Below are 27803 nucleotides of genomic sequence, written 5' to 3'. Positions count from 1 at the left end.
ACAGTCATGGTTGGTCTTCCATTGTAAAAAGGGCTCCCTCCCCCAAACCCCTCTCAAGTGATCACAGAAGAGAAAAAAGGTGTAAACCCACAAGGACAAAGAGTGGGAGAGGAGGCCAGGCAGGGGCTTGGCCAACAGCGTTTGTGCCATGGACAGTGGCTGGACCACTCGAAACTCAGTACAGAAGCTGAGAACTAGTGCCCTAGGGACCCAAGCACAGAGGAGACCCTGCTGATGAAGTAGAAACCTGCGTGCTAACCTGTGGGTATCACAACATCACCCTTGGGGGATGCTCAGGAAAGCCCCATCCACGAAGCTGGCTTTTTGGTGCCAGACATTTGAGGAAAGCCTCTACCATGAAAGGCAGAGATCCTCCCAAGAAACAGAAAAAATGGAACTGGGACCAAAGGGGACAATGCAGAGAAACAAAGGAAATTTGGATGCATACATTTTCCTGTTCTCACTCCAACTTTCTGGACCTAAGTGCTATTGTCAGGTGGTGCTGGGCCTGGACACCTAGGTCTGGAGGGGCCAACAAACCTCTTCTGAGACAGGTTTCCTAGCAATGAGGCAGCTGCCCCAGGGCACCCCAGGGCTCTGAGCAAGGGTCTAACATTCAAATCTAGGTCACTCTCCACTACTTACACAATAAAGTCTAAATGTGTTTGGCATTTCTGAAATGTCCTAAACTCTTGTTCTGAACTCCTGTTTCTGGTTCTTGAATCAACTTGTCATCTCCTCTGTTATGGTCTGTCCTTCCCCCCAAAACTCGTAGGTTGAAACATGACTATATTAGGAAGTGGGGCTTTGGCAAGTCCTTATTTCAGGAGGATGGAGCCCTCATGAATGACATCAGTGCTCTTACCTAAGAGACCCAGAGCCATGTTGCCCCTTCCATTAGGTGAGGACACAGGGAGAAGGCCCTGGCCAGGAGTCAGGAAGAAGCCCTCACCAGTAGGCGACTTGGCCCTAACTTGGACTCCCAGCTTCCAGAACTATGAGAAATAAAGTTCTGCTGTTTATAAGCTACCTAGTGTAGTAGCTAAAATGACTCTAAAACATCCTTCCTTTTCCAGGCTTGTACAAACCCCAGGCAGTGACAACAAACATTCCCCAAAGTCTGGGGCCTGGGAGGTGGGTCAGACAATGCCAAGGGGAACTGCAGCAAAAGCAAGATATGTGGGACCTCAAAGGAAGCCAGGATGCCACGTACTGCGTGATTCCATTCACAGGACATTCTGGAAACGGCAAGGCTACGAGGACAGAAGCTACCAGAAATCAGCACATTTTGGGGTGATGAAAATGTTCTCTATCTTGATAACTGTGCTGGTCACACACATATATTTTTGTCAAAATTCTTTGAACTGTTGGCTTAAAAAGGGTGTAAATTCATTTTTAAAAAATCCAGCAATCCCTCTCCTGGACATACATCTGGAAAAGACGAAAATGGTAATTTGAAAAGATACACGCACCCCAGTGTTCATAGAAGCTCTATTTACAACAGCCAAGACATGGAAGCAACCTAAATGTCCACTGGCAGATAACTTGATATAGAAGATGTGGTATATTTACACAATGGAATACTACTCAGCCATAAAAAAGAATAAAATAATGCCATTTGCAGCAACATGGAGGAAACTACAGATTATCATACTAAGTGAAGTAAGTCAGATAGAGAAACACAAATATCATATGATATCACTTCTATGTATAATCTAAAAAAATAGTACAAATGAGCTTATTTACAAAACAGAAATAGACTCACAGACATAGAAAACAAACTTATGGTTACCAAAGGAGAAAGAGGGTGAGGGATAAACTAGGAGCTTGGGATTAACAGATACACACTACTATATATAAAATAGATAAACAACAAGGACCTACTGCATAACACAGAGAAATATATTCAGTATCTTGTAATAACCTGTAATGAAAAAATATAAAAAGAATATAACTGAATCAGTTTGCTGTACGTCGGGAACATTGTAAAAAAATCAACTATACTTCAATTTAAAAAATACAAAGCCAGTTAAACATTTAAAGGGCGTAAATTATACTGTAATAAGCATGACTTTTTTTTTAATTTGGGGGGAAGTAATTAGGTTTGTTTATTTATTTTAACCGAGGTACAGGGGATTGAATCCAGGACCTCATGCATGCTAAGCACGCGCTCCACCACTGAGCTACACCCTCCCCCCAAACCTAACTTTAAAAAAGAGAGAAAGAGATGGGAATGCAAAGGGGGAGCTAACCGCCTGGGTTCAAACTCCACCGCATCACCTGCAACCTGTGCTATAACTGGAGCAAGCCAGTGACTCCACCTCCCCTTCTCTGAAAGGGAGACCCCAGTGGACCTACCTCCCACGGTGGAGGCCAGGATTAAAAAAGAAAATGCCTGCGAAGCCCCAGCTCTAGCGCGCTTCCAGCTGAGCCCGGGGCCCGGCAAACCGGGGCGGGTTCCACTTGTGTCCCACCCCCGGAGCACCCCGCCCGCGCGCCCGCTCCGCGGAGGAACAGGGGCCCCAACCCTGACGCCCCACTGCCCCGCGCTGACTGGGAGGGCAGTGGGGCGTCACGCGGAGGCTCTGCCGCGCTCCCACCCTCCTTACCTGGGAATCCCAGCCGGACCGCACACCCCTGGCCCCTGTGGGAAGTCGGGAAAAGGGGCGAGGCCTCGCCTGGACGGAGGGCGCAGGGCGCGCGCGTAGTGTTTGGGAGCGACGCTGAGGAACGCGGGGGAGGAGTCCCGGATGTAGGCGTGGCTGAGGCGCGGCGGGGAGAGTTTTAATAGTGTGGGCGTGGCTGAGGTGCTATGGGGCGGAGTATGGGCGGGGCGGGGCTGAGGCGCGGAGGGGAGGAGTCCCGGGTGGGGCGGGGCTGAGGCGTAGAGGCAGGTCCTTTGCATTTCCGGCTGGGTCCCTTTTTTTTTTAACTTTTTTTTATTGAGTTATAGTCAGTTTACAATGTTGTGTCAATTTCCAGTGTAGAGCACAATTTTTCAGTTATACATGAACATACATATATTCATTGCCATATTTTTTTCCGCTGTGAGCTACAAGATCTTGTATATATTTCCCTGTGCTATACCGTATAATCTTGTTTATCTGTTCTACATATGCCTGTCAGTATCTACAAATTTTGAACTCCCAGTCTATCCCTTCCCACCCTCTGCCCCCTTGGCAACCGCAAGTTTGTATTCTATGTTTATGAGTCTGTTTCTGTTTTGTATTTTTTTTATTTTTAATTTTTTTTAATTCCACATATGAGCGATCTCATATGGTATTTTTCTTTCCCTTTCTGGCTTACCTCACTTAGAATGACATTCTCCAGGGACATCCATGTTGCTGCAAATGGCGTTATATTGTCGTTTTATGGCTGAATAGTATTCCACTGTATAAACATACCACATCTTCTTTATCCAGTCATCTGTCGGTGGACATTTAGGCTGTTTCCATGTCTTGGCTATTGTAAATAGTGCTGCTGTGAACACTGGGGTGCAGGTGTCTCCTGATGCGCATCCATCGCTCTGCAATGCTGCATCATTGGTTCTTTGGTTCAAACCGCCAACGCATTCCGGGTCTTGCCGATGCTTCCTTGGGCCAGGCTCACTCTGCCTGCGTCTGGTCTTCCTCCTGTCGCTGTAACTGGTCCTGGCCTGCCTGTCTGGATCTCTGGCCTCAGGCTGTGTCTCTTAGTGGTCTTGACCAGCGCTTCCTCTCTGCCCCATCTGTTCTCTACTCTGCCTCCCCATCCCCCTTTCATTTCTCTATTCTTGCCTCCCAGATGACAGAATATCCTTCTCTTCCGGTCTTTTCAGTTGTAAAATCAGACATCCATTAGATATTCATTAGACAACAGAGGGACTGTTGAGGATGGGCCCAGCTTCAGCCCAAATTTGGGAAAATTCCCCAGAGGCTATGGACTTGAGGCTGGGCTTTCAGATTTGGCCAGGTGCCTGGCTCTGGCTATTCTGGATCCTGGGAGAAAGGCTCCATATCCTTGCCTGGCTGACCAGTGGCCTCTGGGGTGAAGAGGTGGTGTGGGAAGGGGCAGCTCATGTTCCCTAACAGTTAGAACTCTCCCAGGCCAGGTAGGATCCACCTGTGCCAGCAGGACTTTGGTCCCCTTCTCCTGCAGGAGTTACTCTTGGCCTCAGTGGCCTCTAAGGGTCAAAGCCACCTCAGCTAGTATTTTTCTGTCCCAGTAAGAGCCCAGGACCTGGTGCATGCTAAGCACTGCACTCCACCGCTGAGCTATACCCTCCCCACAAAGCTGGCTTATTTCTGTTTCTTCTCTGTCAGTCTCAGACACAAAGCTGCTCAGAGAGGCTGCACCTGGCCAGTAAATATGGCCCAGCCCAGGCTCTGGACCAAGTTTTGGGAGAAGCAAAGGTGCAGGCTCTGGCTTGTCCACTCGCTTCCCCCAACTTCCCCCAAGGCCAGAGCAGTTCACATTTTCTGGACTCTGAACCCCTCTCTCCCACCTCTTGTTAGAATTTACATTAATTATGCACAGACTGGACATGTCTTGCACACAGCTGAGTTGGATTTTTAACTCTGCAAGGGATGTCATATTTGGTGGGGTTTTTTTTTAAGCTAGTGGTAAAAAAAATTCAAACAGTACAAATGATACACATCGAATAGGAAGTTGCCTTCCCACCCCTGACACTTGGTTTTCTCCAAAGGACATCTCTGCTGCACATTTTTTGGGCCTCTATCTTGTTTTCATCAAAATTGGTTCTGAAGATAAATTTAAGCAGAAAAAAATGCCTTTATGAAACGTTACTAAGTGCGAAGCGAAATGGAAATATGGAGCCTCAGCACTGCTTGGGGAGGGGGCCGCAGTGCCGCGAGGCTAGGGCCGCGGCGTCGGTTTGCGAGCGAGGGCACCCAGGGCCGAGCGTCCAACGGGGCCGCTCGCTCCCGGCCTCCGCGTTGGGGTCAAATCTCTCTTCACGCTGCGCCCCCTAGCGCCGCGCGGGCTCCCCTGACCGACCGACCCAGGTTGTTGGTGTCATTTCTGGGGAAGACGAAAAAGGCAGAAAGATCCCGGAATATGTGACCCATTTTAACGGGTGGCACAGCAGCTGGGATGGATGGGCAGCTGAAGACCACGTGCTTCGTGACAGCGATGAAAATCGGAGACGACAGCATAAACTGGCAAGAAAAGCTGTAGCTCGCCTGAGAAGCACACGAAGAAAGGAAGCGCTGCCGGCCGCCTGGCGTAGACTCTGTCTTAAAAAGCCTCCCCCTTTGGTCAACTAATCTTCGACAAAGGAGGCAAGAATATACAATGGAATAGTCTCTTCAGCAAATGGTGTTAGGAAAACTGGACAGCAGCATGTAAAACAATGAAGCTAGAACACACCCTTACACCGTATACAAAAATCAACTCAAAATGGATTAAAGACTTAAACATAAGACAAGATACAATAAACCTCCTAGAGGAAAACATAGGCAAAACATTATCTGACATACACTTCAAAAATGTTCTCCTAGAAGCAATAAAAGAAAGAATAAACAAATGGGACCTAATGAAACTTACAAGCTTCTGCAGAGCAAAGGAAACCAGAAATAAAACAAGAAGAAAACCTACGGAATGGGAGAAAATTTTTGCAAGTGAAACCGACAAAGGCTTGATCTCCAAAATATATAAGCAGCTCATACGACTCAATAAGAAAAAAATAAACCCAATCCAAAAATGGGCAGAAGACCTAAACAAGCAATTCTCCAAGGAAGACATACAAATGATCAAATAGCACATGAAAAAATGCTCAATATCACTAATTATCAGAGAAATGCAAATCAAAACTACAGTGAGGTATCACCTCACACCAGTCAGAATGGCCGTCATTCAGAAATCCAAAAATGACAAATGCTGGAGAGGCTGTGGAGAAAGGGGAACCCTCCTACACTGCTGGTGGGAATGCAGTTTGGTGCAGCCACTATGGAAAACAGTGTGGAGATTCCTCAAAAGACTAGGAATAGACTTACCATATGACCCAGAAATCCCACTCCTGGGCTTGTATCCAGAAGGAAATCTACTTCAGGATGACACCTGCACTCCAATGTTCGTAGCAGCACTATTTACAATAGCCAAAACATGGAAACAGCCTAAATGTCCATCAATAGGTGACTGGATAAAGAAGAGGTGGTATATTTATACAATGGAATACTACTCAGCCATAAAAACCGACAACATAATGCCATTTGCAGCAACATGGATGCTCCTAGAGAATGTCATTCTAAGTGAAGTAAGCCAGAAAGAGAAAGAAAAATACCATATGAGATCGCTCATATGTGGAATCTAAAGACTCATGGACAGAGAATACAGACTTGTGGTTACCAGGGGGGTAGAGGGTGGGAAGGGATAGACTTGGATTTCAAAATTGTAGAATAGATAAACAAGATTACACTGTATAGCACAGGGAAATATACACAAAATGTTATGATAAATCACAGAGAAAAAAATGTGACAATGAGTGTGTATATGTCCATGAATGACTGAAAAATTGTGCTGAACACTGGAATTTGACCCAACATTGTAAAATGATTATAAATCAATAAAAAATGTTTTAAAAAAAAGCCTCCCCGCTGAAGAAGAGGATGACAGTGGTGGAGAAAAGGATGGAGAAATAAGTGAAGAGAGTGATCCTGAAGTGCAGGAAGAGCCAGAGCTGCGCGCAGAAAGGCGCATGCAAGGAAGAACGGCAACCGTCGCAATCCCTGCAGTCCTGAAGCGGCAGCTGGAGGATGGCTGCTACCACGTCAACGGGAGGAGACGGTTAGTGACGCTCCCGTGCCAGACCAACGTCATAACGATTCTGGAATCTACGTGAAGCGTTTCGCTGTCCACGCGGCCTTTACAGCCAGGGAGAGGCCTCGCCACTGCCACGCCGGGCCGCACGCCAGCACGAACGTCCATTACATCCCAGCAGAGAAGAGCGCTGACCTTTGTAAGGAGATGGCGGATGGATTAAGAATAACCTTTGATTACACTCTTCCACTGGTTTTGCTAGACCCATACGAACAAGTTCAGTATAAAAAGGTGACTTCACCCAGTTTTTTTCTTCCGGGTAAGGAAAGCGCCACCAACACTCACAGGAAGCAGGAGGAGCTCTCTCCAAGCCCGCCTTTGCTGAGCCCTTCCACGCCACAGGCCACAGAAGGCCGGCCAGCCGCAGGTGAGCCAGCTACCCCCGGAAGGCGCGAAGCCGAGCCGGAAGCCCTGCAGCCTCCGAGGCGGTGCACGCGCCACCCTGCCGGGTGCGGCAGGCCGCCCGGGCGCGGGAGCGGCGCCTGGCTCAGCCCCAGCGCCGGCGGCAGGGCGCGTCCGCCAGCTCGCCCGCCTGCTTCTGCGCCCGCGGGAGAAGACCCCTGCGCGCAGCAGGTCGTCCTCGCCCGTTCCCCGAACCCTAGCCGGGAAGCGAGTACCGCGTTTGCTGGCTTCGGAGGCAGAGGAACTAATGAAATAAACGAGGCCCTCTCCTGGAAACTGGTACCCGACAGTTACCCCCCAGGTGGCCGGCCACCTCCACCATCCTACATTTATGGGGCTCAACACTTGCTGCGATTGTTCGTGAAACTTCCAGAAATCCTTGGAAAGATGTCCTTTTCTGAGAAGAATCTGAAGGCTTCGCTGAAGCACTTTGCTCTCTTTCTGAGCTTCTTAACAGAATATCACGATGACTTCTTCCCAGAGTCTGCCTACGTGGCCGCCTGTGAGGCGCACTACGGCTCGAACAACCCCAGGGCGGTTTAGTAGGGTTTTGATGGCTGAGGGTTCTGAAAGAACAGCTTTTCTATCTAGCTGTGCCTTCTAAGTTCCCGGTGAAGAACTAGGGAGCTGGCGGGCCTTCTTTACAGAGTGGATGCAACGCCCACTCTCGGGGTGGGGGTGGGGGCTCTGGCAGAGGCAGACCCTTTTATTTGAATTGCTCACCTACTGTAGTTCTTTCTGTTGAGAATGACTTCTTAGGTGCCTGAACAGCTTCCGACATTTGACCTCTGCCACGGTACATGTCATCTGTGATGGCAGGACGAGAGCAGCTGTGTTCACAGTGAAATGTTCATGACAATGCACAGGCTAGGCTGTTCCAGTAGATGATGGAGTTATTTGTTAGAGATAACCACATTTTTTAGTTATTTGTTAGCATTAAACAAAATTGTTCTGCAAACTGTTTTCATTCTTATGATGAGGCTGAGCAACTGTCCAACAAATTTTAGTTTTGCTTGGAAACCACAAAGTAGTCCCAGAATATTTTAGAGGGAATTAATATTGATGGGGGAAAAATTTGCAGCTATACATTTGCTTGTTACAGTTCCTTTTCCTTAAAACTTTGTTTTTGATGAATTAAATAAAGCAGTGCCTGAATGTTTGAGATTTTACAGCTATACTTGGTTGTGTAGTGTTATGGTTCCCTTTCTGTAAAATGTTATTTTTGATGCTCTAAATAAGTCATTGCCCATCTTATTGGAAATTTAAAAAAAAAAAGCCTGCGTGGGGGAGATTTTCCTTGCATGGAGACAGGACTGCATGAAGCTTTTTGAAATACGAGTCCAATGGCATTGGGATTGACAGTTTTGTTTCTTTGCTTGATTCATTTCCGACTAAAAACACAAGCATCCTCTGCTTGGAGCCCTTTTTTTTTTAAGGTAAAATTCACACACAGTTTGCCAATTTAAAGTGTACAATTCAGTGGTCTTTGGCATATTGACAACCATCATCACAATCAAATTTAGAACACTGTCATCACCCCTAAAAGGAGCCCTGTGGCTTTTGGCTCCCAATTACCTCCTAAATCCCATTGCCCTTGGTAACCACTTACCTACTTTCTGTCTCTGCAGAGACTCCTGGACATTTCATATAAATTAAACCATGCCATATGAAGTCTTTTGTGACTGGCATCTTTCACTTAGCCTAGGTTTTTCAAGTTCATTCATGTTGTAGCCTGTATCACTATTCCATTCCTTTTTGTGGCTGGATAATATTTCATTGTACAGAGAGACTATATTTTATTTATCCATTCACCAGCTGATGGACATTTGGGTGGATTCCACTTGGCTATTATAAATAATGCTGCTGTAAACATTTGTGTACAAGTACTTGTGTGGACATATGTTTCCATTTCTTTTGAGTGGAATTGCTGAGTCACATGGTAACTTTATGTTTAATTTTTTTGAGGCTCAGCCAGACTGTTTTCCAAAGTGACTGCACCATGTTATAACCCACCAGTGGTGTAGAAGGGTTCTCACTTCTCCATATTCTCACCAACACTTATTATTACGTCTTTTTAATTATAGCTATCCTAGTGGGTGCCAGGTGCTCTCTCACTGTGGGTTTTGATTTGCAGTTTCCTGATGACTGATCATCTGAGAACTTTTAATAAACTTCATTTGCAGTTAGGGTTGTCTGCCCATTTGCCATTGTCACCTGATGTGGTATTGCCTCTAAACAACTTGAGGGTCTCCACTCACTCTTTAATTTTTCCCCCAAAGCAAAGTAATGCCCTCTGCATTAGGATTATAATTCAAAGCCTTCTTGAGCATCAGTTGGGGGCTGGACACTGTCCTGGGTGCTGAGGATCCAGCAAAAAGAGCAAGATCTTGCCTCTTGGAGAGCATGGTGGATAGGTTGTGGCTCTGGATTTGAATCCTTGCTTTGTCACCTTCCAGCCACGTGGCCTTGAACAGGATGTCCTGCCTTTCCCAGCTGCAGTTCCCTCATCTGTGAAATAAGGTTGCTCTGCGAGTTACATGGAAAGCACTTAGCACGGCGTCTGGTACCTAGTGACTGCTCAGTAGGCATTCGTTACTGTTAAAGATGAAGCCAGACAATGAAATAAACGTTAGCAATAATGAAGAGTTAGGTATGATCAGAGAAACACAAAGTGTCATGGAACACAGAGCGGGGATCCCCCAGCCCAGTCCAGGGTCTAGGAAAGGTTACTCCAAGAGGAAGTGATGTTTAAACAAAGAGGGTATAGCTCAAGTGGTAGAGAACATGCTTAGCATGCAGGAGGTCCTGGGTTCAATCCCCAGTACCTCCTCTAAAAATAAATAAACCTAATTACCCTCCCCCCCAAAAAAAAACCTGAAACAGAGAGGTGATGGATGGGTAGGAATTGGCTAAAGCAAGGACAGTGTGTGTGTGTGTGTGTGTGTGTGTGTGTTCCTGATAGATGCAACAGCTTGTGCAAAGGCTTGGAGGCAATGGAAGAGAACATGCAATGTCGGAGATTGAAATGTGTTCAGAACGTCTAGTGCTGGGCTGTCCAATAGTATTCTCTGCTATGATGGAAAAGTTCTATATCTGTGTGGTCCAATGTGGTAGCCACTAACCACATGTGACTATGAGCATTTGAAATGTGGCAAATGTGACTGTAGAACTGAATGTTTATTTTTATTATAATCGATTTAAATTTAAATAGCCACTGTGGCCAATGACCTTATATTGGACAGCACAGGTCTGCAGTGTAGTGGGCATGACAAGGTTGCAGTGAGAGATGAAAATGGAGGATGGAGAAGGGCATCCAGGCCCCGCGGGGCTGATACACAGTTTGCATTTTATTCTAAATGCCAAGAAAGTCACTGGTCGGAGGCAGGGGTTAATGAGGTGATCTGGTTTTCATTTTTGAAAGATCACTCTTGTTGCCGTGAAGAGAATGGACTGGGGCGGGGGCAGCCAGAGTGAAGCAGGGAGACTAGCTTGGAGGTAGCTGTGGTCTCCCCTGGGCAGAGATGACAGTGGCTTGGACCAGGCAGGGATAGAGACAAATTGGTAGGTTTGGAGGTGGGGGTGGGGCTCCTGATGGGCTGGATTTTAGGAGTGAGAGAGAGGGAGACGTCCTAGGACTACTTGGTTGGTGACTGTGTCCCCAGGTCCCAAACGCTGAGTCTGAACTCAGGGCAGGGGAGGGAGGACCAATTTCAGAAGCATGAGCCCGCCTCCCTGTCGGCCCCTGCTGGCTGGTGCTGGAAGTGCCTTTAGCTCAGGGAAAGCCTGGGCCGTCAGGGCCCCTGGCTGGGGGGCTAGGGGGCGGCCCCAGGAGGTCGGCGGGTGGGGTTCATTTCCAGGGGCAGGTACCAAGTCTCTCCTCTCCCGCGGACATCCAATCAGCTCTCCCGGCCCCGTGACGGGTCAACCAGCTCCTAGTCTGAGCCACATGGCCGCTGGGAGGCAAGTGGAGGGGAAGGGGAGGGGTGGATGTCAGTGCAGTGGGAAGAGTCCCCTCTCCACCCGCCACGCCACGCTAGCTCCCCTCGGGTCAGGGCCCCGCCCCCGAGGGGTGCCTCTGATTGCCCCCCTAGCAGGGGCCTCGGTGACAGTCAGTGGGGGTGGGGGCGGGGCGTGCCTCCCCAGAGAGGGTGTGGCCCGATGTTCGGATGGTCAGTCTCGCGGCCAGCGGGTCCTGCCGCGGGAGAGCTGATCCTGCGGTGGCCAGGCCGGGTGGGCTGAGCGTGCAGAACCCCGAGGGACCCTGCTCGCTCGGGGAGCTCCGAGCCTGCCCGCGCCCCGCCCGGCCGCACTTCCGCCGCAGCCCCTGCCGCCCGGGACGCGCCGCGCGCTGCCTCCGCGGAGCCGGTGAGTCAGGGGCGATGAGGGCGTCCGAGCGGGCCGGGTCTTCAAGCCTGACGCTGAAGGCTCCCTGCACCTGGGCCGCCCCACCCTTCCTCCCGGGCCATGAGAGACAGGGGCCCAGGAGGGGGCAGGGTCTGGGCAGACAGCTGTTGGCAGCCAGGGCTTGGAAGCGGTGGGCTGGGAGGCAGGATGGGGAGCGGCTGGGGACATCAGCCAAGCTCACTGGCGTGTGACCCGGGAAGGACGCCCCGGAGTAGGCAGAAAGATGCTGGGTCAAAACGGCATGATGAGGCAGTCGGCAGGCTCCGGCCTCCCCTGCTTCTGTGGGAAGTTGCCCCACCCGGTCCCCGAGCTGCAGCTGCAGGAAGAGGGCCCAGGCCTGACCACCACCTCACCCTGCCACTCCCACCCCCTCTTCCCACCCCCAGGGTCTGCTCTGCTCCCTGCCCCCTTATCCCACCCCTCTGTCTGCCCCCCCCCCCACCTATCTTGGATTCTTTCCTCTTAGCTGCCTACCCCCTGGGGGAGTCCAGGGGCTTCCCCTCCCGACACTGGGGCGCTGCCCTGGCCATGTGATGGCGGCTGCTGTGGTTTCTGCTCTCCTGTGAGGGTGAGATGGTGCTGTGAGCTGAGCTCCCAGAGCTGGCCGGTGGGGTGCTGGTCAGGGGAAGTCTGGGCATGGCGAGGGGTCTCCCTGCGGCTCTGAAGCCCCTAGAGATCCTATGGGCCAGAGAGGGGGCATTCCATGACTGAAAATATAGATGAGCCCTGCAAGATTTTGACAACTGAAGAGGAACATCCTGGTAGCTGGTTTAGACCAGGCTCTGCCCACGGCTTGGGACTTCGGGAAAGTCACTTCCCCTTTCTGAGCCCTAGTAGTGCCTGCAGCAAAACAGGGGCTTTGGAAAACCAATGGTTTTCCTACGTTTCCCCCAGAGCACTCCCCCTAGGTGGTGTAAGGTCCAGTGTCCTGCCCCCACGTGACACTGCGTTTTTATCTGATGTGAATATTGGCCACTGGGCAAGATGTTGTGTAGAGAAAGGGTTGTGCTGTTAACACAAATGTTTCAGACCAGCAGCTGTGGCCTAGCAGAGATCAGGAAGTCCCAGAGGGACTGTTAGGGACAGTTACGGTCCCTGTTCCTCCGACATGGGCCTCCCACCTCTGGCTCCCCTCTCCCCTCCTGGTGGGTGAGCTCCCACGGTGGGGGGGTCCTACTTGTACCCGGCTCCTAGACCTCTCTGGTCAGACTCCAGCTAGGGTACAGAGGTGCCTCTGACATCTCTGTCCCCACAGAGTTTCCAGCCAGGAAGGAGCAGCCTCCTCCCCTAGGATGACCTCGCCCTCCAGCCCTCCCACTTTCAGACTCGAGACTTCAGATGGAGGCCAAGAAGATGGGGCTCAGGTGGACAAAGGACAGCTGGGCGGTGGGGCGGGGCCACCCCCCATGGAGTCACCGTTCCAGGGAGAGGACCGGAACTACTCCCCTCAGATCAAAGTGAACCTCAACTTCAGAAAGGGGGCAAGTGCCAGGTGAGGCAGCAGTTGGTGGGGGGAGCCAGGGACTCCTCCAGCCCGGCCCCAGTGCCCCTTCCCTGCAGCCTGCAGAGTCCTGGGTCTGGCTCTGATGGTTCCTGGGCCCCACGGGCTGAACTCTGCTCTGCTCTCTGGGGTTACTTTTTCTAGAACCTTCCCCGTTCTTGGTCTTCTATTTTCTGGGGTTGTGTTCCTCTAGGTAGCTCCAAGTACTCAGCTGACCCTGGCGTGTCCTCATTTGTGCCCCCACCGCCTCCCCAAGTTACAGTCCCTTGGTGGGTGGTAGCAAGATCCACATTCCAACCCAAGAGAGTAAGGACATCTGGAAATGTCCTGGGTGCTCCCGGGCTCGGCTCCAAGGCTGAACACACTGCCCAGGGGACATGGACTCTGGGAACTGAAGACCATGGGCTTCTGCGTGGAGCTGTCTTCACTTCAACTTTCCTGTGATGTCTACTAAGTCAGACTGTGGGAGCCCACTCTCACCAGGAGTGTCACGTCCAGCCCTGGCATCTGCCCCCCACACCCCATACGAGGCTGGATTCTGCCAGGGACGCCCCTCCCTCCCTCCCTCCTCATGCCTGGGGCTTGGCCCCTAGCCTTGGGCTCCCAGCCCAGAGCCCCCTGTTGTGTTCGTGCTGGAGGACTGAGGTCAGAGTCAGACCAGGGCAGGAGAGGATGCTTTCGAGGCTTCTGGGAGCTGGGTCGCCTGCCCAAGGCAGAACAGGCCCCTTTGGTGCTTCAATCTGTGCCCCTGTTAGGCTTCCCTATCCCAGGCCCACCCTGTGACAGGAAGCGCTTTGTCCAAATAGCCACTTCCCGCCGCTGGACTGCCCGCAGGGCTCCCGAGTCAGCGCAGAGCCCTCTTGGGCATGCTGTGGTCACGTGGGCTGCGGGACGATGACGGTGTGTCTGGCCAGGCCGGGCAGACTTACAGCTTCCTCATCTGTCAGTCACACGATCATGGCTTAAACATCACTGACCCCCCAGTCTCCCTGCTCATCATCCCCTTCCCTTCCTTGGTGGATCCGTTCCATGGCAGACCTGAGGGTCCCCCTTTGTTTGTCCCTTTATGTCAGTTGGTGCCAGGAGCCCCAGGGGGGACCTGGCCTCCGTGGGTAGTGACAACGAGGAGGGGTGCCCCATGCTCCTCCCCCTCCCTGTCACAGACACTGCCAGGTTGAGACCAGCTACAAGCCCCTCCCGGGCCTCTCCCGGAAGTGTGGCTTCTCAGTAAAATTCTGTGAGCATCTGGTTTCCGTGCTGGGCCCCGTTGCTCTGAGGAACGTCTGGCTGCCCAGTCTGGAGTCTCTCTGGAGCTAGGAGTCAGGGTCTGGGGTCGGCTGAACAGCCACCCTGAGTTCTGCACCATGTGACTTTGGGAAAGTTACACTATCTCCTAGTTTATCTGATGGAGAAACAGATTCCTAACCCAGGGCAGAAGTGAGGATGAAACGGACAGACAGTCCACTCTTCATCCAGAGATGGTTTCTGAGAGGGCGAGCCAGGGGCTTTTCTTGATTCCCCGGTGGAGGCCAGCGGCCAAGTCCCCTCAACAGTCCGTGAGCACCCCCTGCAGCCCGCCCTGCCCCCAACCCCAGCTCAGGAGCCAGGACGAGTTCCTGTGCTGAGCGACCCCGGGGGACCGCGGCCTGATGCGAGATCATCAGGGAACCCGGTGCGCGCTAGGCACCGGTGCTGGGGACAGCGGTGACGCCTGGGGGCGCCGGACAGGCCCCTTCCTCCGGGGACTCTGAGCATTCGGTGTCTCCTTGGTCTGCCTGGGAGGGCAGAGGCCCTCAGAAGCCTCCCAAGGGGCTCTGGGGCCCAGGGGGCGCACGGTGCTCACAGGGACCCCTGAAGGGGCCCTCTGGGGAGGGGGCTCCCTGGGGGTCCAGGGCTCTCCTGTCGCTAACCACCTCCCCATAGCCAGCCTGACCCCAGCCGCTTTGACCGTGACCGGCTCTTCAGCGTGGTGGCTCGGGGGTTCCCCGAGGAGCTGGCTGGGCTACCAGAGTACCTGCGCCGGACCAGCAAGTACCTCACGGACTCAGAGTACACAGGTAGGCCTGCTGCGTGGGCCAGAGCCCCTGCCGGCTGTCCCCTGGCGGCTGGCCTGAGACCAGCTGCCTGGGTGGGTCTGACCATGATCAGGAGCTGGGGGCGGTGGGGGGCCGGGTAGCGTTCCTAGCAGCCCTCCTGCCCCCCGAATGCCTGCAGGGGCCCTGCCAGCAGAGAGGACGGCCACTCCCTCCTCTGCACATCTCACTGGCTCCCGGCCGGCCTTGCCCACTTCAGGATATTGGATATTCAGGGCCTTCCTCAACACATCCCCTCTCTCTCACTCTCGCTTTTTTTTTTCCCCCAATAACAGTATTGCTGAGATATTCTATAGAACACAGAATATCCTATATTCCACGTAGTGTGTTCTACACTATCATACACTTCGTCCGTCTCAGAGCACCCTTTGCCCAAAATCTAAATCTCCTTATTGTTTGGGCTGATTAGAAAAATAACATTTGTGTATTCTAGAAGATTTAAATAGTAATGAAATGCATAAAGTTCAAGGTGAAAACAGTCCATCATCCTGGTCCTTGATAATGGTTTGGGGTACCTCTTTTCAAACTGTTGAAATACATGAGGTGTCTGTTTACAGAAATGGCGTTGTGTCCTGTGCACTGTTTTGTAATGCGCTCCCCTCCGTTACTACATCTTGGAACACGCTCCATTTCAGTACATGGGCCTCCCACTCATCACTTGAACAACTTGCAGAGTTTCCCATTGTGTCCATTTACCAAAATTTAGTTAACTAACTCCTTATTGATGGCCATTTGGGTTGTTTGTAGTTTTTGGCCTCAACACGGTGTGCCAGGCCCTCTGTGTGCTAAGAATTGTGTATATAATTCCATGGGATCTTTACAAGCACCCTGGGATAGTCCCATTTTACAGTGAGGCGAACTGAGGTTAAGAGAGGCCAAGTTTAAAAAAATTATTTTAAAAGGGGGAGGGTAATAGCTCAGTGTTGGAGCACAAGCTTAGCATGTACAAAGTCCTGGGTTTAATCCCTAGTACCTCCATTAAACAATTTGTTTTTAATTAAAAACAAAAAGAAAAGAGAGAGAGAGGGGCAAGTGATTTGCCAGGAGGAGACAGCCATTTGGTGGTAGGGCCACTTAGCAAATACTGTTCCAAGTGTTTTTGTCTAGACAACGTCGCACACCTGATGAATTCTGTCTTAGAAACTTAATTTCTAGAGCAGACACGGTAGTCATACCCGTTGGTATTTGAATACCTGTTGGCCATAAGACCCTGCAGCATGGCTAGGGTCCCACCAGCCGAGGGGAGCTTTGGAACTGGGCTGACTGTTAAGGCCGGTGGCGCAGTGCCCCTTGCCCTCCCTCCTCTCACAGAGGGCTCCACGGGGAAGACTTGCCTGATGAAGGCCGTGCTGAACCTCCGGGGCGGCGCCAACGCCTGCATCCAGCCGCTGCTGCAGATCGACCGGGACTCCGGCAACCCGCGGCCTCTGGTCAACGCCCAGTGCACGGACGAGTACTACCGAGGCCACAGCGCCCTGCACATCGCCATCGAGAAGAGGAGCCTGCCGTGCGTGAGGCTGCTGGTGGAGAACGGGGCGGACGTGCACGCCCGGGCATGCGGCCGGTTCTTCCAGAAGAAGAGCCCCGAGACCTGCTTCTACTTCGGTGAGGGGCCTTCCTGGCCGAATCGAGCGGCAGAGGGGGAGGCCTGGCCCGGGTCACAGGGGTAACGTGTGGCCGCGCGGGTCCTCAGACCCAGACCTGTGCGACCCCGGGGCTCGCCTCCGGGCCGTCCGCAACAGCGGTGTGTCTTCAGAGGTGCCTCACCCTTGCCCGGCCGAGGACGCTCGGCGCGCACGCGCTGGGACAGGGCCGCGGTGGGCGGCCGGGGTGGGCGGCCGGGGCTGGCCTCGGCGAGACTGGGCCAGGCGGGCTCCCAAGGGGCGTCTGTGCGGCGGCAGTGGGCCTGGCCCCGGCGAAGGAAAGAGGAGGCGCGGGTTGGGAACCCTCGTCGGCGGGCCCCCGGCCTGCTCCCCTCGAGGGGAAAGAGCTCTGGGGCCCTCTCCCCTGGGTCAGAGCCGCGCGGAGCCGCCTGCACCCCGGCGCCTGCAAGAGCGTGGCCCGCGCGCCTCTCCGCTCACTGCGCAGGCGCAGGCCCGGATGCGGCCAGGCCCCCAGGCAGTGCAGCACCCTCTCCTTGGGGACCCCACCCCCCTCGAGGAGGCCGGCCTTGGGTCCAGGGAGCTCGAGAAGTAGGCAGGTGTAAGCTGGGAGGCCCGAGTCCCAAGATGCCCCCTCGGCCCCCAGGCGAGCTGCCCCTCTCTCTGGCCGCGTGCACCAAGCAATGGGACGTGGTGACCTACCTCCTGGAGAACCCGCACCAGCCCGCCAGCCTGCAGGCCGCCGACTCGCTGGGCAACACGGTCCTGCACGCCTTGGTGATGATCGCAGACAACTCGGCCGAGAACAGCGCGCTGGTGACGCGCATGTACGACCAGCTCCTCCAGGCTGGGGCCCGCCTCTGCCCGACGGTGCGGCTGGAGGACATCCCCAACCTGCAGGGCCTCACGCCCCTGAAGCTGGCCGCCAAGGAGGGCAAAATCGAGGTAAGCGGCTGCCCCGCCCCCTTTCCAGGAAGCAGCAGGATTTCGGCAGAAGGAGCCTGGGGTGGTATCTAGACCAAGGGTCTCCCCACTTTTCGGTGTAACTCTCCTGCTAGAAGAACACTTACAACATGTACGTCTCATATGTGTACATTTATTGATAAATTATAATGGAGCTGCTGAACATATTACATTATAAAGCAGAAAACAGAGTTTTTTTAAGTCGTTTGGGTTTCTTGATTCTGAAACAGTCTTATCATATTCTTTGCTGTTAGATTTTCTTCGTATTGCTAAGTGTTCTTGATAATGAACATATCAGCACTTTACTATAAACAAACAAAATAAAGTTGCAAACTTTTCTCCCAGTTCAAGGGTAAAATTAAGTTTTTGGCATTTTTTTGCTACACAGAATTCTTACACTTTTATGTATCCAAGTATAGTTATCTATTCCTTTAGGGTTCCTGGGTTTTGCTGCTGCTTAATTCCTTCTACAAGGTTTTAAAACCTTGTGTATGTCTGTATATATTCCACGTCCATATATTCCTGCAGATTTTTGTTTTGCAGTTTCCTTTCCGATGCCTAAAACTTTGATTTATCTGGAAGTTATTTTGGTATCATGATCCAGCTCTACTTTTCTTTCCAAACGGCTTTCCAGTTGTCTGATTCTTATTACCAGGGGAGCTTCGTGGGTTTATAGCCAGCCCAGGTGACACAAGGCCCAATGCTTAGAGCACAGGCGTCCTTGAAGGTTAAGACAAGAGATAAAAATAAACATACGTGGGAGTGTGACTATTTTACTCCGCCCTCCAAGGTCCATTAGCGTCTGGAAGCACAGCTATGTGACCTATGGAAGTTGGTCCCCTGTCCAGCTCTTCCCTCCCCACCATTCCTCATTTGTAAAATCTAATTGCTGCTTCACATCTTCCGGCTATGGATGCTTTCTAGTCTGTTGAAAGCTCTAGACTCTGGCCACAGAAGTGCACACACACGTGTAGCTGGTAACCTCTGATCTCAAGGGGCCTTAAGGACATTGGACCGAGGGTCCCTCTGCCACGTGAGGGTCCAGGAAAAGATGCCTCGGGGCAGGAGTGGAGGAGGAAGAGGCAGGCTGGCTGGCAGGCCTGGGCATAGGTGGGTGGGTGGGAGTGTCTACAGGTGGCTGCATGAGTGTGGTTGTATAAGATTCATACACACCAGGACCCGTGGGTGTGGGGCGTGTGCACGTGTCTGCAGGATACCACGTGTTTCCCAGCCTCCAGGTTAGGGCTGGGAGGTGGCCATGCAGGCCAGGCTCACGTGCTCGCCCTGCAGATTTTCAGACACATCCTGCAGCGGGAGTTCTTGGGGCCAAGCCAGTTCCTTTCCCGCAAGTTCACGGAGTGGTGCTACGGGCCTGTCCGGGTGTCGCTGTATGACCTGGCCTCTGTGGACAGCTCGGAGGAGAACTCAGTGCTGGAGATCATCGCCTTTCACTGCAGGAGCCCGGTGAGCCCGCTGGGGTGGGAGCATGTGCAGGAGGCTGGCCGAACTCTCGGCAGGGTCTGGACCACCCCAGCCCTGTAACTGTGCGGGGTGGGTGTGGCTGCCGGTCCTGACCCGGCCTCTGGCCACACACTCACTCCGCACACCAGTCCCCACCCGAAACGGGGATGAGGGTCCTGGCGGCGACCACTGGGGGCCTCTGTTGACCAGCACTCGGCTCCAGACTGGAGGGAGAGGCTCTCGGTCACTCCGTAGCCATAAGGGTGGGGTGGAGGCTAGTGGAGGGGGGTCATTCGGGGCTCCCCATCCTCGCCCTGCAGCCCTGTGCCCCAACACAGACTGAACGTGCCTCTGGCTCCCCTTCCCGCCCTAGCACCGGCACCGAATGGTGGTTTTGGAGCCGCTGAACAAACTGCTGCAGGCCAAGTGGAATCTGCTCGTCCCCAGGTTCCTCTTCAACTTCCTGTGCTACCTGACCTACGTGTCCGTCTTCACTGCCGTCACCTACCACCAGCCCGCCCTGGGGAAGGCAAGGCCGGGGAGGGGGACATTGGGTGGGTGGGGCAGGGATCACCACCCCATCCTGCAGATGATGACACGGAGGCCTGGCCGCTAGGGTGGTCTGTCCATGCTCTTGCAGCTGGTCACGGTAGGGAAGCCGGCGCCACGGCAGTAACGACGACAACAGCAGCACTGAGTGCACACCACCTGTGAGGACGTGTTCTGAGTGACTGACGTGTGTTAATTACGCAGCTAATGCTCACAGCCACCCTCTGAGATGAACCGTTATCCCCAGTTTACAGTTGAGGGGCGGGAGGTACGGAGGTTAGTAACTTACTCAGGGTCACACAGGCCGTGAGCAGTGGCGATCGGATCTGAACACAGACAGTCTGGATCCGGAGCCGTGTTCGCTCTGCTGCTGCGGGGCCTCGCCACAGCTCGAGCTCAGAAATGGGCCCTGAGCTGAGCTGTCAGCGGGGAGCTGCTGGGGGCGGACCACAGGCCCTACCCGAGTGTCTCTTCAACCAGGACTCCCTCCCCCTGGTGGTGACTGCTGGGAACTCCATGCTGCTGCTGGGCCACATCCTGGTCCTGCTCGGGGGCGCCTACATCCTCATGGGCCAGGTGAGCGCTCCTCCCGCTCCCCCACCCCAAACCTGAAATTCTGCCACAGGGAGCCTCAGAGTTCCTCCCGACAGTCCCTTCACCGATGGGAGGCTGAATCCCCGGGCTGGTACTGTGAAGACAGCTTAAGGGCAGCTGAGGGCAGTGGGTCCTGGCCTTGCCTTCTGGGCTGGGTGCCCCTGGGGCAGCGAGTGTCCCCTATGCTTCCTTGGCAGTGCCGGCTCTGCTCCCCTGGGGGTGGAGCTGGAAGCCCCTGACCCTCACTTGGGGAGCACAGAAGGGTGGGGGTGGGAGGCGCTCAGCCCAGCCCGCCCCCCAGGGCCTCTTCAGGTAAAGGTGCTGCCAGCTGGTAGGAGGCAGGCGGGGCCATGGCACTGAGACTCTGAGAGTGGGCAGGAATTAGGCACCAGGGCCAGGTTGGCTGGAGTACTGGGTGGCCCCTGGAAGGCCGAGGAAGGGGGAGGGAGAGGAGCCCCCCTCCCCATCCCCATTTGGGGTGTGTGAATCCTTCACCTGGGTCCGCAGGGAGCAGAGGCCTCTGGCCTTGTCTGGGTGTCTGTGCACTTCCTGGAAACAGGGTTCAAAGCTTTCTCAGCTATCAACAGAACTCACGAGCATCCCCAAGTCAAAGCCGCTGCCTGAGCCCCAGAGGTGGTCCCGGCCAGACTCCCACAGGAGTCTGCAGACAGGCAGCAGACAGGCAGGCAGCCGGGGAACAGAGCGCTGGCTGGGCCCTGGGGGCAAAGGGGCTGCGTCGTGGCCTGGGGAGCAGCCCTCACACGCGTCCCCTCTCCCCGCAGCTCTGGTACTTCTGGAGGCGCCGTCTGTTCATCTGGACCTCGTTCATGGACAGCTACTTTGAAATCCTCTTGTACGTGGGGCGCCTCGCTCCTCCTGCCCTGCCCCAGGCCTGGGAGAGGCCACGTGGCCGACAGCACCAGGCGGCTTTAGAAGCGAGGACCCTGGGCCAGGCAGCTCCAGGGGTGGGGACTGGGATCAGGAGTCGGGGTTGCTGTCCAGTCTGGTCCGTGTAGGTCGCGATTGCGACAGTGACACTGACGGAGCCCTCGCCCTGTGCCCTCGGAGCCTGAGCCCTTTACGCTGAATCCTCGCCGGGGCTCTCGAGTCTGGTGTTACTCCTGTTACACCCACTGTACAGGGGAGGGGACGGAGGCCCACAGGGTTAAATGCCTTGTCCAGGATGGAGGTCAGGACCTGCTCGGTCCCGTCCCAGGCAGGGGGAGGACTTCTCACCTCTCAGCCTGTGGTGGGGGAGGCCGTGGGGGTGGGTGCTGGCCAGGGGAGGCTGCGGGCTGACCCTGCCCCGCCCCCACAGCCTGGTCCAGGCACTGCTGGCCGTGCTGTCCCAGGGGCTGTGTTTCCTGGCCGTCGAGTGGTACCTGCCCCTGCTCGTGTCCTCTCTGGTGCTGGGCTGGCTGAACCTGCTGTACTACACGCGCGGCATGCAGCACACGGGCATCTACAGCGTCATGATCCAGAAGGTGACAGGCAGGGTGGCCTGGGGCAGCCAGACCGGGCAGGGCAGGAGCCGCACGCCGGGGGGCCTTCTTTTGGCCTCAGCAGGCAGGCCCCTTCCCCCACAGCTGAGTGGGGCAGAGGGGGTCAAGAGGTGTCTGCCTGTGCCCTGCGCGCCCAGACATGCGCTAAATCTAAGCACGAGGGTGAGCATGCACGTGTCAGCTCTCAGGGTATGCGCTCCCCACGGGTGAGCAAACGTGCACAGGCGTGTGTCTGCAAGTGTCCACACGGCAGCAGGTGCATTCCTGCATGCGGAAGGAGCAGGGACTGTGCACCTAAGCTCACCTGTGTGCCTGTGCCCTGGGACATCCGGGCACCTGGATGTGTCTGCAATCATTTATTCATTCCACAAACGTCCAAGAAGTGGGTGCTGTGAATGGGCCAGGCCCTAAGTGTCGAGAACATACACATCTGTTCATGAACAAAACAGATGCGTCTTCTCTCTCCTGAAGCTAATGTTCTAGCAGAGGAAACAAAAACACTAAGAAAACAGGTGAGAATGTTGTAGAATGCTGAATTCACTCTCCTGAAGCTAACGTTCTAGCAGAGGAAACAAAAATGTAGAATGCTACAGAATGCTGAATTCTGTGAAGGAAATACATAAAGCAGTGTGACGGGTAATGACTGGGGCAGAGGGTGCTTTAGGTTGGATGCTCTGGAAGACCTCTCTGCAGAGGTGGTGTTGAGATCTGAAAGAATGATTCAGCCTCCCCAGACTCAGGGAAGAAGCTTTCTGGGCAAAGGGAACAGCAGAGGCCACGGCCAGGAGCCAGGACGAGCGAGGTGGACTTGGTGATGGAGCAAGGAGGCTGGGAGAGCGAGGGAGAGGAAGCATCTGTTTTGTTCATGAACAGAACTGTGTGTTCTCGACACTTAGAACAGGGCCTGGCCCATTCACAGCACCCACTTCCTAAACGTCTGTTGAATGAATAAATGCTCATCTTCTCTCAGTGTGGCTCCACAGGACCCCATGTATGCACACGTGTGTGTGGTGTGCACATGGGAACCCACGCTTGCGGCTGAGGCAGGGGTCTGGGTCCTGCCCTGTGACTCAGCCACCCACCTGGGGCTCGTGTATTCTAGGTCATCCTGCGGGACCTGCTTCGCTTCCTTCTGGTCTACCTAGTCTTCCTTTTTGGCTTCGCTGTAGGTAAAGGCCCCCCTCCAGCCCCACCCACCCCTTGCGAACCCCTGAGGCCACCCACCGGTCTCCCCAGGCTGAGGACCCCCTGCCTCCCTCCCGCAGCGCTGGTGAGCCTGAGCCAGGAGGCCCAGGACCCCGGGGTTCCTGTAGGCTCCAACGCCACGGAGGCGGCGGGAAAGGAAGATAAGGAGGGCAGCACGGCCCCGTACAAGGGCGTCCTGGACGCCTCCCTGGAGCTGTTCAAGTTCACCATCGGCATGGGCGAGCTGGCCTTCCAGGAGCAGCTGCGCTTCCGCGGGGTGGTGCTGCTGCTGCTGCTGGCCTACGTGCTGCTCACCTACGTCCTGCTGCTCAACATGCTCATTGCTCTCATGAGCGAGACCGTCAACAGCGTGGCCACTGACAGCTGGAGCATCTGGAAGCTGCAGGTGCCCAGGGAGGCCCCCCAGACCCCCCACCACGTTTTGGACCCGGGGAGGAGTGTGCAGGACCCAGCTGAGTTCCAGGCCCTCGTCGGGGTTCCCCTCGTCCATTCCCCCCTTCATAGGGTGGATGCGAGGTTGAAATAAGCTCAGGGATCTAAAACCCACAGGGTGGTGCCCAGCACGTAGGTGCTCAGTGGCACACAGTAGGTGCTTGCCATCATTAGTATTAAGTGTTTCTGAGCGCCTACTGCAGGGCTAGGCACAGTTCTAGGCTCTAAACTCAGGGCAGAGAACAAGATCCCACCCTCGTGTAGCTGCCTTCTGTGTTCATCACGTGTTAAGTGGGGTCGGCATGGTGGGTGGGACAGGCAGGGTGCAAGGTCCAGGGGCTGGCCCAGCTGGAGGACCTGGGGCACCAGAGGCTCCAGCAGCGGGGAGCTGACGTGACAACCACCTATGAGAGCAAGAGGGCGGCGGTGGGTCAGGCAGTGGGTGTGGGGAGAGCCTCGCCCAGGGGGCTGCGACTGTGTTACCAATTCACTCTTGACCTTGCACAAGCCCCTCATCCAGGTGTCCGTGTCCTTTCCAGCCAGGCTCTGCATCCCACCTGACTCACTTGCGGGCCAGTGGCAGGCACAAGTGAACTTCTGTACCTGGTGGTGTGGAATTCTAGAACCTGTAACTGAGCAACTGCAACTGTAGGGCGCTCATTGCGTGCTGACTTCCCAGCCACAGCCCGAGACACGTTAGCCTCAGTCTAAGTGTGGAAGCAGTGCAGAGGGCTGCAGGACAGGAGGCTCAAATCCACCCCCTTAGCTGACTTTTGAGTTACACTGTAAAGGGCTGGCCGCTGTATCTGACACCTCCTTTGTCCCCAGAAAGCCATCTCTGTCCTGGAGATGGAGAATGGGTACTGGTGGTGCAGGAGGCGGAAGCAGCAGGCAGGTGTGAGGCTGACAGTCGGCACCAGGCCGGACGGTAGCCCTGATGAGCGCTGGTGCTTCAGGTGAGTGTGTGGGGGGCGCGGCCTGGGGACCTTGTTGACCTGGGGATCCCTGGAGCCTGCCCAGAGTGCAGGCCAGCCTGATTCTCCTGAAATCCAGGGGACAGCAGCTGGGAGCCAGGTCTGGTGGGAAAGGCAGGGCCTAGGAGCACCAGGGGACTCCGTCCTGACCCAACGAGGTCAGTGAGGCTGCGTCTCATAGGCTCAGGGCCCCAGTGCCTGTCACTCTGCCTATCCAGGCATCTTCCTGTCCCACAGACTTGAACTGAAGTCTCTCCCTGGTGGTCCCTGACCTACTTCTTCTGGCCTGAAACAGGGTACAGTTAGGAGGCCAAGAATCCAGGCAGGTCCTTGGCTGGAGCATGCTGACCTTGCCCCGGCTGGTCTGCCTGGCCTTTTCAGCTCCCCCATCCTCACCACGGGGCTGCAACCCTTCCATGGAGAGCAGACCCTCCCAGGGGAGAGGGGACCTGTGACAAAGGCACAGCCAGAAACACACTTTCAGGAGAGAGCAGCTAAGCAAGGGGGGCGGGCCTTAGGAAGGGCCCCAGAACTGAGGAAGACAAAGACCCAGTTGATCTGAACTCTGGGTGCTAGGGGCAACCCAGGTGGCTGTGAACAGCCTGAGGGCAAAGATGCTTCTTCCTCTTCGTGGGCCCCTGACCTGGGAGCAGTCTGAGAGCTACAAGGTCAGGGCTCAGGCGGGCCGGTGAATAGCCCGGGGTCCTGCAGAGATGGTCAGAAAAAGCCTGTCCTCCTCACGGTCCAGAGTCCGTGCCCTGGAGGGAGCCACCCCTCTCCCGGGCACAGCAGGCTGCACCCTCAGCTTCCTGGAGCCTCACAACTGCCCTGTCACCCTCAGAGTGGAGGAAGTGAACTGGGCTGCCTGGGAGCAGACGCTGCCTACAGTGTGTGAAGAGCCCTCGGGGGCAGGCGGTCCTGGTGGGTAGCTCTGTGTGTGTGTGTGTGTGTGTGTTCGTGCGTGCGAGTGTGCGTGCGCTTGGCATGGAGAGTCGGGCGGAACCTCCGTGACCACTTCCCAGCTCCGCTCATGTAAAGGGTTTGCCCCTTTGAACTGGTGCATCCCCCAGTCCCCCCACCCCATCTCTCCACGGTCACCTGGGCAAACTGGCTCCTGGTGCTCCCTCCTCTCCCACCTCCTCCCCATCCCCGGCCCGCCCAGGTTCCAATCTGCTGCATCCTTTGCCCATTCAGTGGGTTCTCAGCGAGTGCCAGGCCTGGGCAGAGCCAGCAGAGGGGCAAGTCAGGGAGACCATCCCCAGCTACAGCACAGGTGCCCCCCTGAGCCCTCTCCACTCTAGGGGGCTCTGGCCCCTCCTGCCCCCGCCCCCGCTGCCTCCCTCACAGACTGACTCCCTCCTCCTCTGCAGAGGCCTGTTCCCAGGACAGCTCTGCACAGGGGGCCTTCTCTGGAGTCTTCAGTAGCTCCCAAGCCGTGTCCCCAGCTGGCCCTCCTCTCCTTTCTCACGCCCTTTCCAAGACTCCCCTTGCTGTGCCCGTGGCCCTGGCCCCCTCCCCACAACAGCCCCTGCACCACCCTGATCTCCTCTGGCCTCTGCACCAGAGCCTGCGGGCTTCCCAGACTCCCAGGTCCCCCACCAACCGACAGCTTTCCTGCCCACCTGTCTGTCTCCCTTCCTCCGGTCCTGCTGCCCCATCGCTTCAGCACCACGACTCTGGAAGTCCCCTTGTCCCTCATCTTGCCCCAAACACGCCACACTGATCCCATACCTGCTGTTGCCTCAACCTCTAACTGGACATCCCCCATGCCCACGGGGACAGCCTCAGGGCTGCCCCCCAGGACCGTGTACGCAAGCCCACGCCTCCTCGCCCCCTGCTCAGCCTGCACCCGGACTTCCAGACAAGTCTTTCAGCTCCAGGCTTATCCCACTCCAATCCCTCTGATGCAGACAAAAACCACATGCTGCCCACGGCCGACACTGCCTCCCACTGCCTGGAAGCCCCACTCCCCACGGTGGGGGGGAAGCTGTTGCCCAGCCCCCTCCCCACCCCCCCCACGGGACAGCAGCTCCTCTATCCGCAGTGCTCCCGCGTCCTTTCTTTCCTGCCCCCCTTTCTTTCCTTGGCACTTGTCTCTGTCAGAAGTGCCTTTCCACCCCTTTGGGTATCCAAATCCGACACCTGCCCCGCGGGTTGGGAGTGGGGGTCCCCTCTCCTCTGAGCACCTCTCATTTCCCTCTGGCTCTTTCCAGGTGTTCTGGTTGTTAACACTTTCCGCTCCTGGGAGGAGGCCCCTGACTGGCACGTGGCGGGGGTTCAGGAAATATTCTGGAAGCAGGGAGTCGGGGAGCGGGACTGTCGGGGCCTCCTCACCTGCTGTACACTGGGCATGATGCGCTTTCATGGCTGTGGCCTCCTCCTGTTTCCTGGAGACTGCCTCCTGGGGACACACCCCAAAGGCCAAGCCACAGTGGTCTTCATCTCGTTTATAGGCACCACGAAGAACCTGGCCCTGAACTCCCAGCACAGTGAGGACAGTGCCGTGGAGGACGACCACATGCCCCTGCAGCCCCTGGAGTCCCGCTGATGCAGCAGGAGACCAGCAGGACAGAGCCAGGAACCTTTCCAGCCCCACCTGCTGGCTCTGGGGCCCCAGGGAACTTTGGTGGCAAAAATAAACACATATTTTCTCATGAGTAGCTCTCCTGGAAACACTGGGTAAAGTTACTGGGCCTTTGGGGGTTGACACCTGCTTGTCTCTGCAGTACACGTCTTTCTGGGGCTGGGCTGCTCAGGCCCTCGCCTGGCACAGGGGACCCTCACCTGCCGCTCCCCCGGCTGCCCTCTTCCGGGTGCACGCAGTTGGGCGAGGTGCTGTGCCAGCTGTCACGGCAGACGCAAGGTGGTGGTCACCAGCAAGCACGGCCACCTCTCCCACAGCCTCCAGACACCTCTTAAAGCCACCTCCAGGATGTCTCTCAAAGCAAAGCCTTCCAGCCCCTGAGCTTACTTAGCTCACGCTGTTCCTCTCCCGGCTGGCTTCCTGCTCAGTTCCCACCGCTCCAAGCTAGAGCAACCCTGCTGAGACACAAGGGAAACACGCTGCCAGTAGCGCCCGCTGTCTCTGGAGGCTTGAAGGGCTCCCAGCGCACACGAGGGTGGCTGGGGCGTACCAACTGGCATCCCCGGCCCTCCATGATTTTGCTCGAGCATTTCCAGACGCCTCTTGCTCTCCTTGGCACTTTCCATAAATTCTTCGCGCAGGCCGGTGGACCTCGGGTGCGTCTGGCTCCTATAGGCGTGGCTCTTTTTAGAAATCCTCCTCCCTCCATTAAAATCCTGCG

The 27803-nt window shown here is 55.2% G+C and overlaps 1 protein-coding gene, 2 long non-coding RNA genes and 1 pseudogene across 3 annotated transcripts; 2 read left to right on the top strand and 2 right to left on the bottom strand.

The window, feature by feature from the left end:
• Positions 1 to 1477: 1477 nt before the first annotated feature.
• LOC140686035 (uncharacterized) lies at positions 1478 to 2726 on the bottom strand. Its single transcript, XR_012059459.1, has 2 exons — positions 2610 to 2726; positions 1478 to 1924 (listed from the first exon to the last, which is right to left on the bottom strand). It is a non-coding gene; the product is annotated as an uncharacterized lncRNA (long non-coding RNA).
• A 2267-nt stretch (positions 2727 to 4993) lies between these two features.
• On the top strand, positions 4994 to 8395 carry LOC102531045 (MSL complex subunit 3B-like; annotated as a pseudogene).
• Positions 8396 to 11184: 2789 nt separating this feature from the next.
• Positions 11185 to 27185, top strand: TRPV2 (transient receptor potential cation channel subfamily V member 2). Its single transcript, XM_031685909.2, has 15 exons — positions 11185 to 11583; positions 12878 to 13114; positions 15047 to 15180; positions 16528 to 16821; positions 17464 to 17762; positions 19071 to 19244; positions 19615 to 19770; positions 20271 to 20366; positions 21167 to 21237; positions 21703 to 21868; positions 22989 to 23055; positions 23152 to 23477; positions 24353 to 24480; positions 25340 to 25419; positions 26952 to 27185. The coding sequence occupies exons 2-15, from the start codon at positions 12915 to 12917 to the stop codon at positions 27044 to 27046; spliced, it is 2286 nt and encodes a 761-aa protein (XP_031541769.2). The 5' UTR covers positions 11185 to 11583; positions 12878 to 12914; the 3' UTR covers positions 27047 to 27185.
• On the bottom strand, positions 17894 to 20289 carry LOC140686032 (uncharacterized). The gene is made up of 2 exons (XR_012059457.1): positions 20080 to 20289; positions 17894 to 19949 (listed from the first exon to the last, which is right to left on the bottom strand). It is a non-coding gene; the product is annotated as an uncharacterized lncRNA (long non-coding RNA).
• Positions 27186 to 27803: the final 618 nt, after the last annotated feature.

This window comes from Vicugna pacos, chromosome 16 (genome assembly GCF_048564905.1).
Source record: "Vicugna pacos chromosome 16, VicPac4, whole genome shotgun sequence".
NCBI lineage: Eukaryota > Metazoa > Chordata > Mammalia > Artiodactyla > Camelidae > Vicugna > Vicugna pacos.
This window is presented reverse-complemented; position numbering and strand designations above follow the sequence as displayed.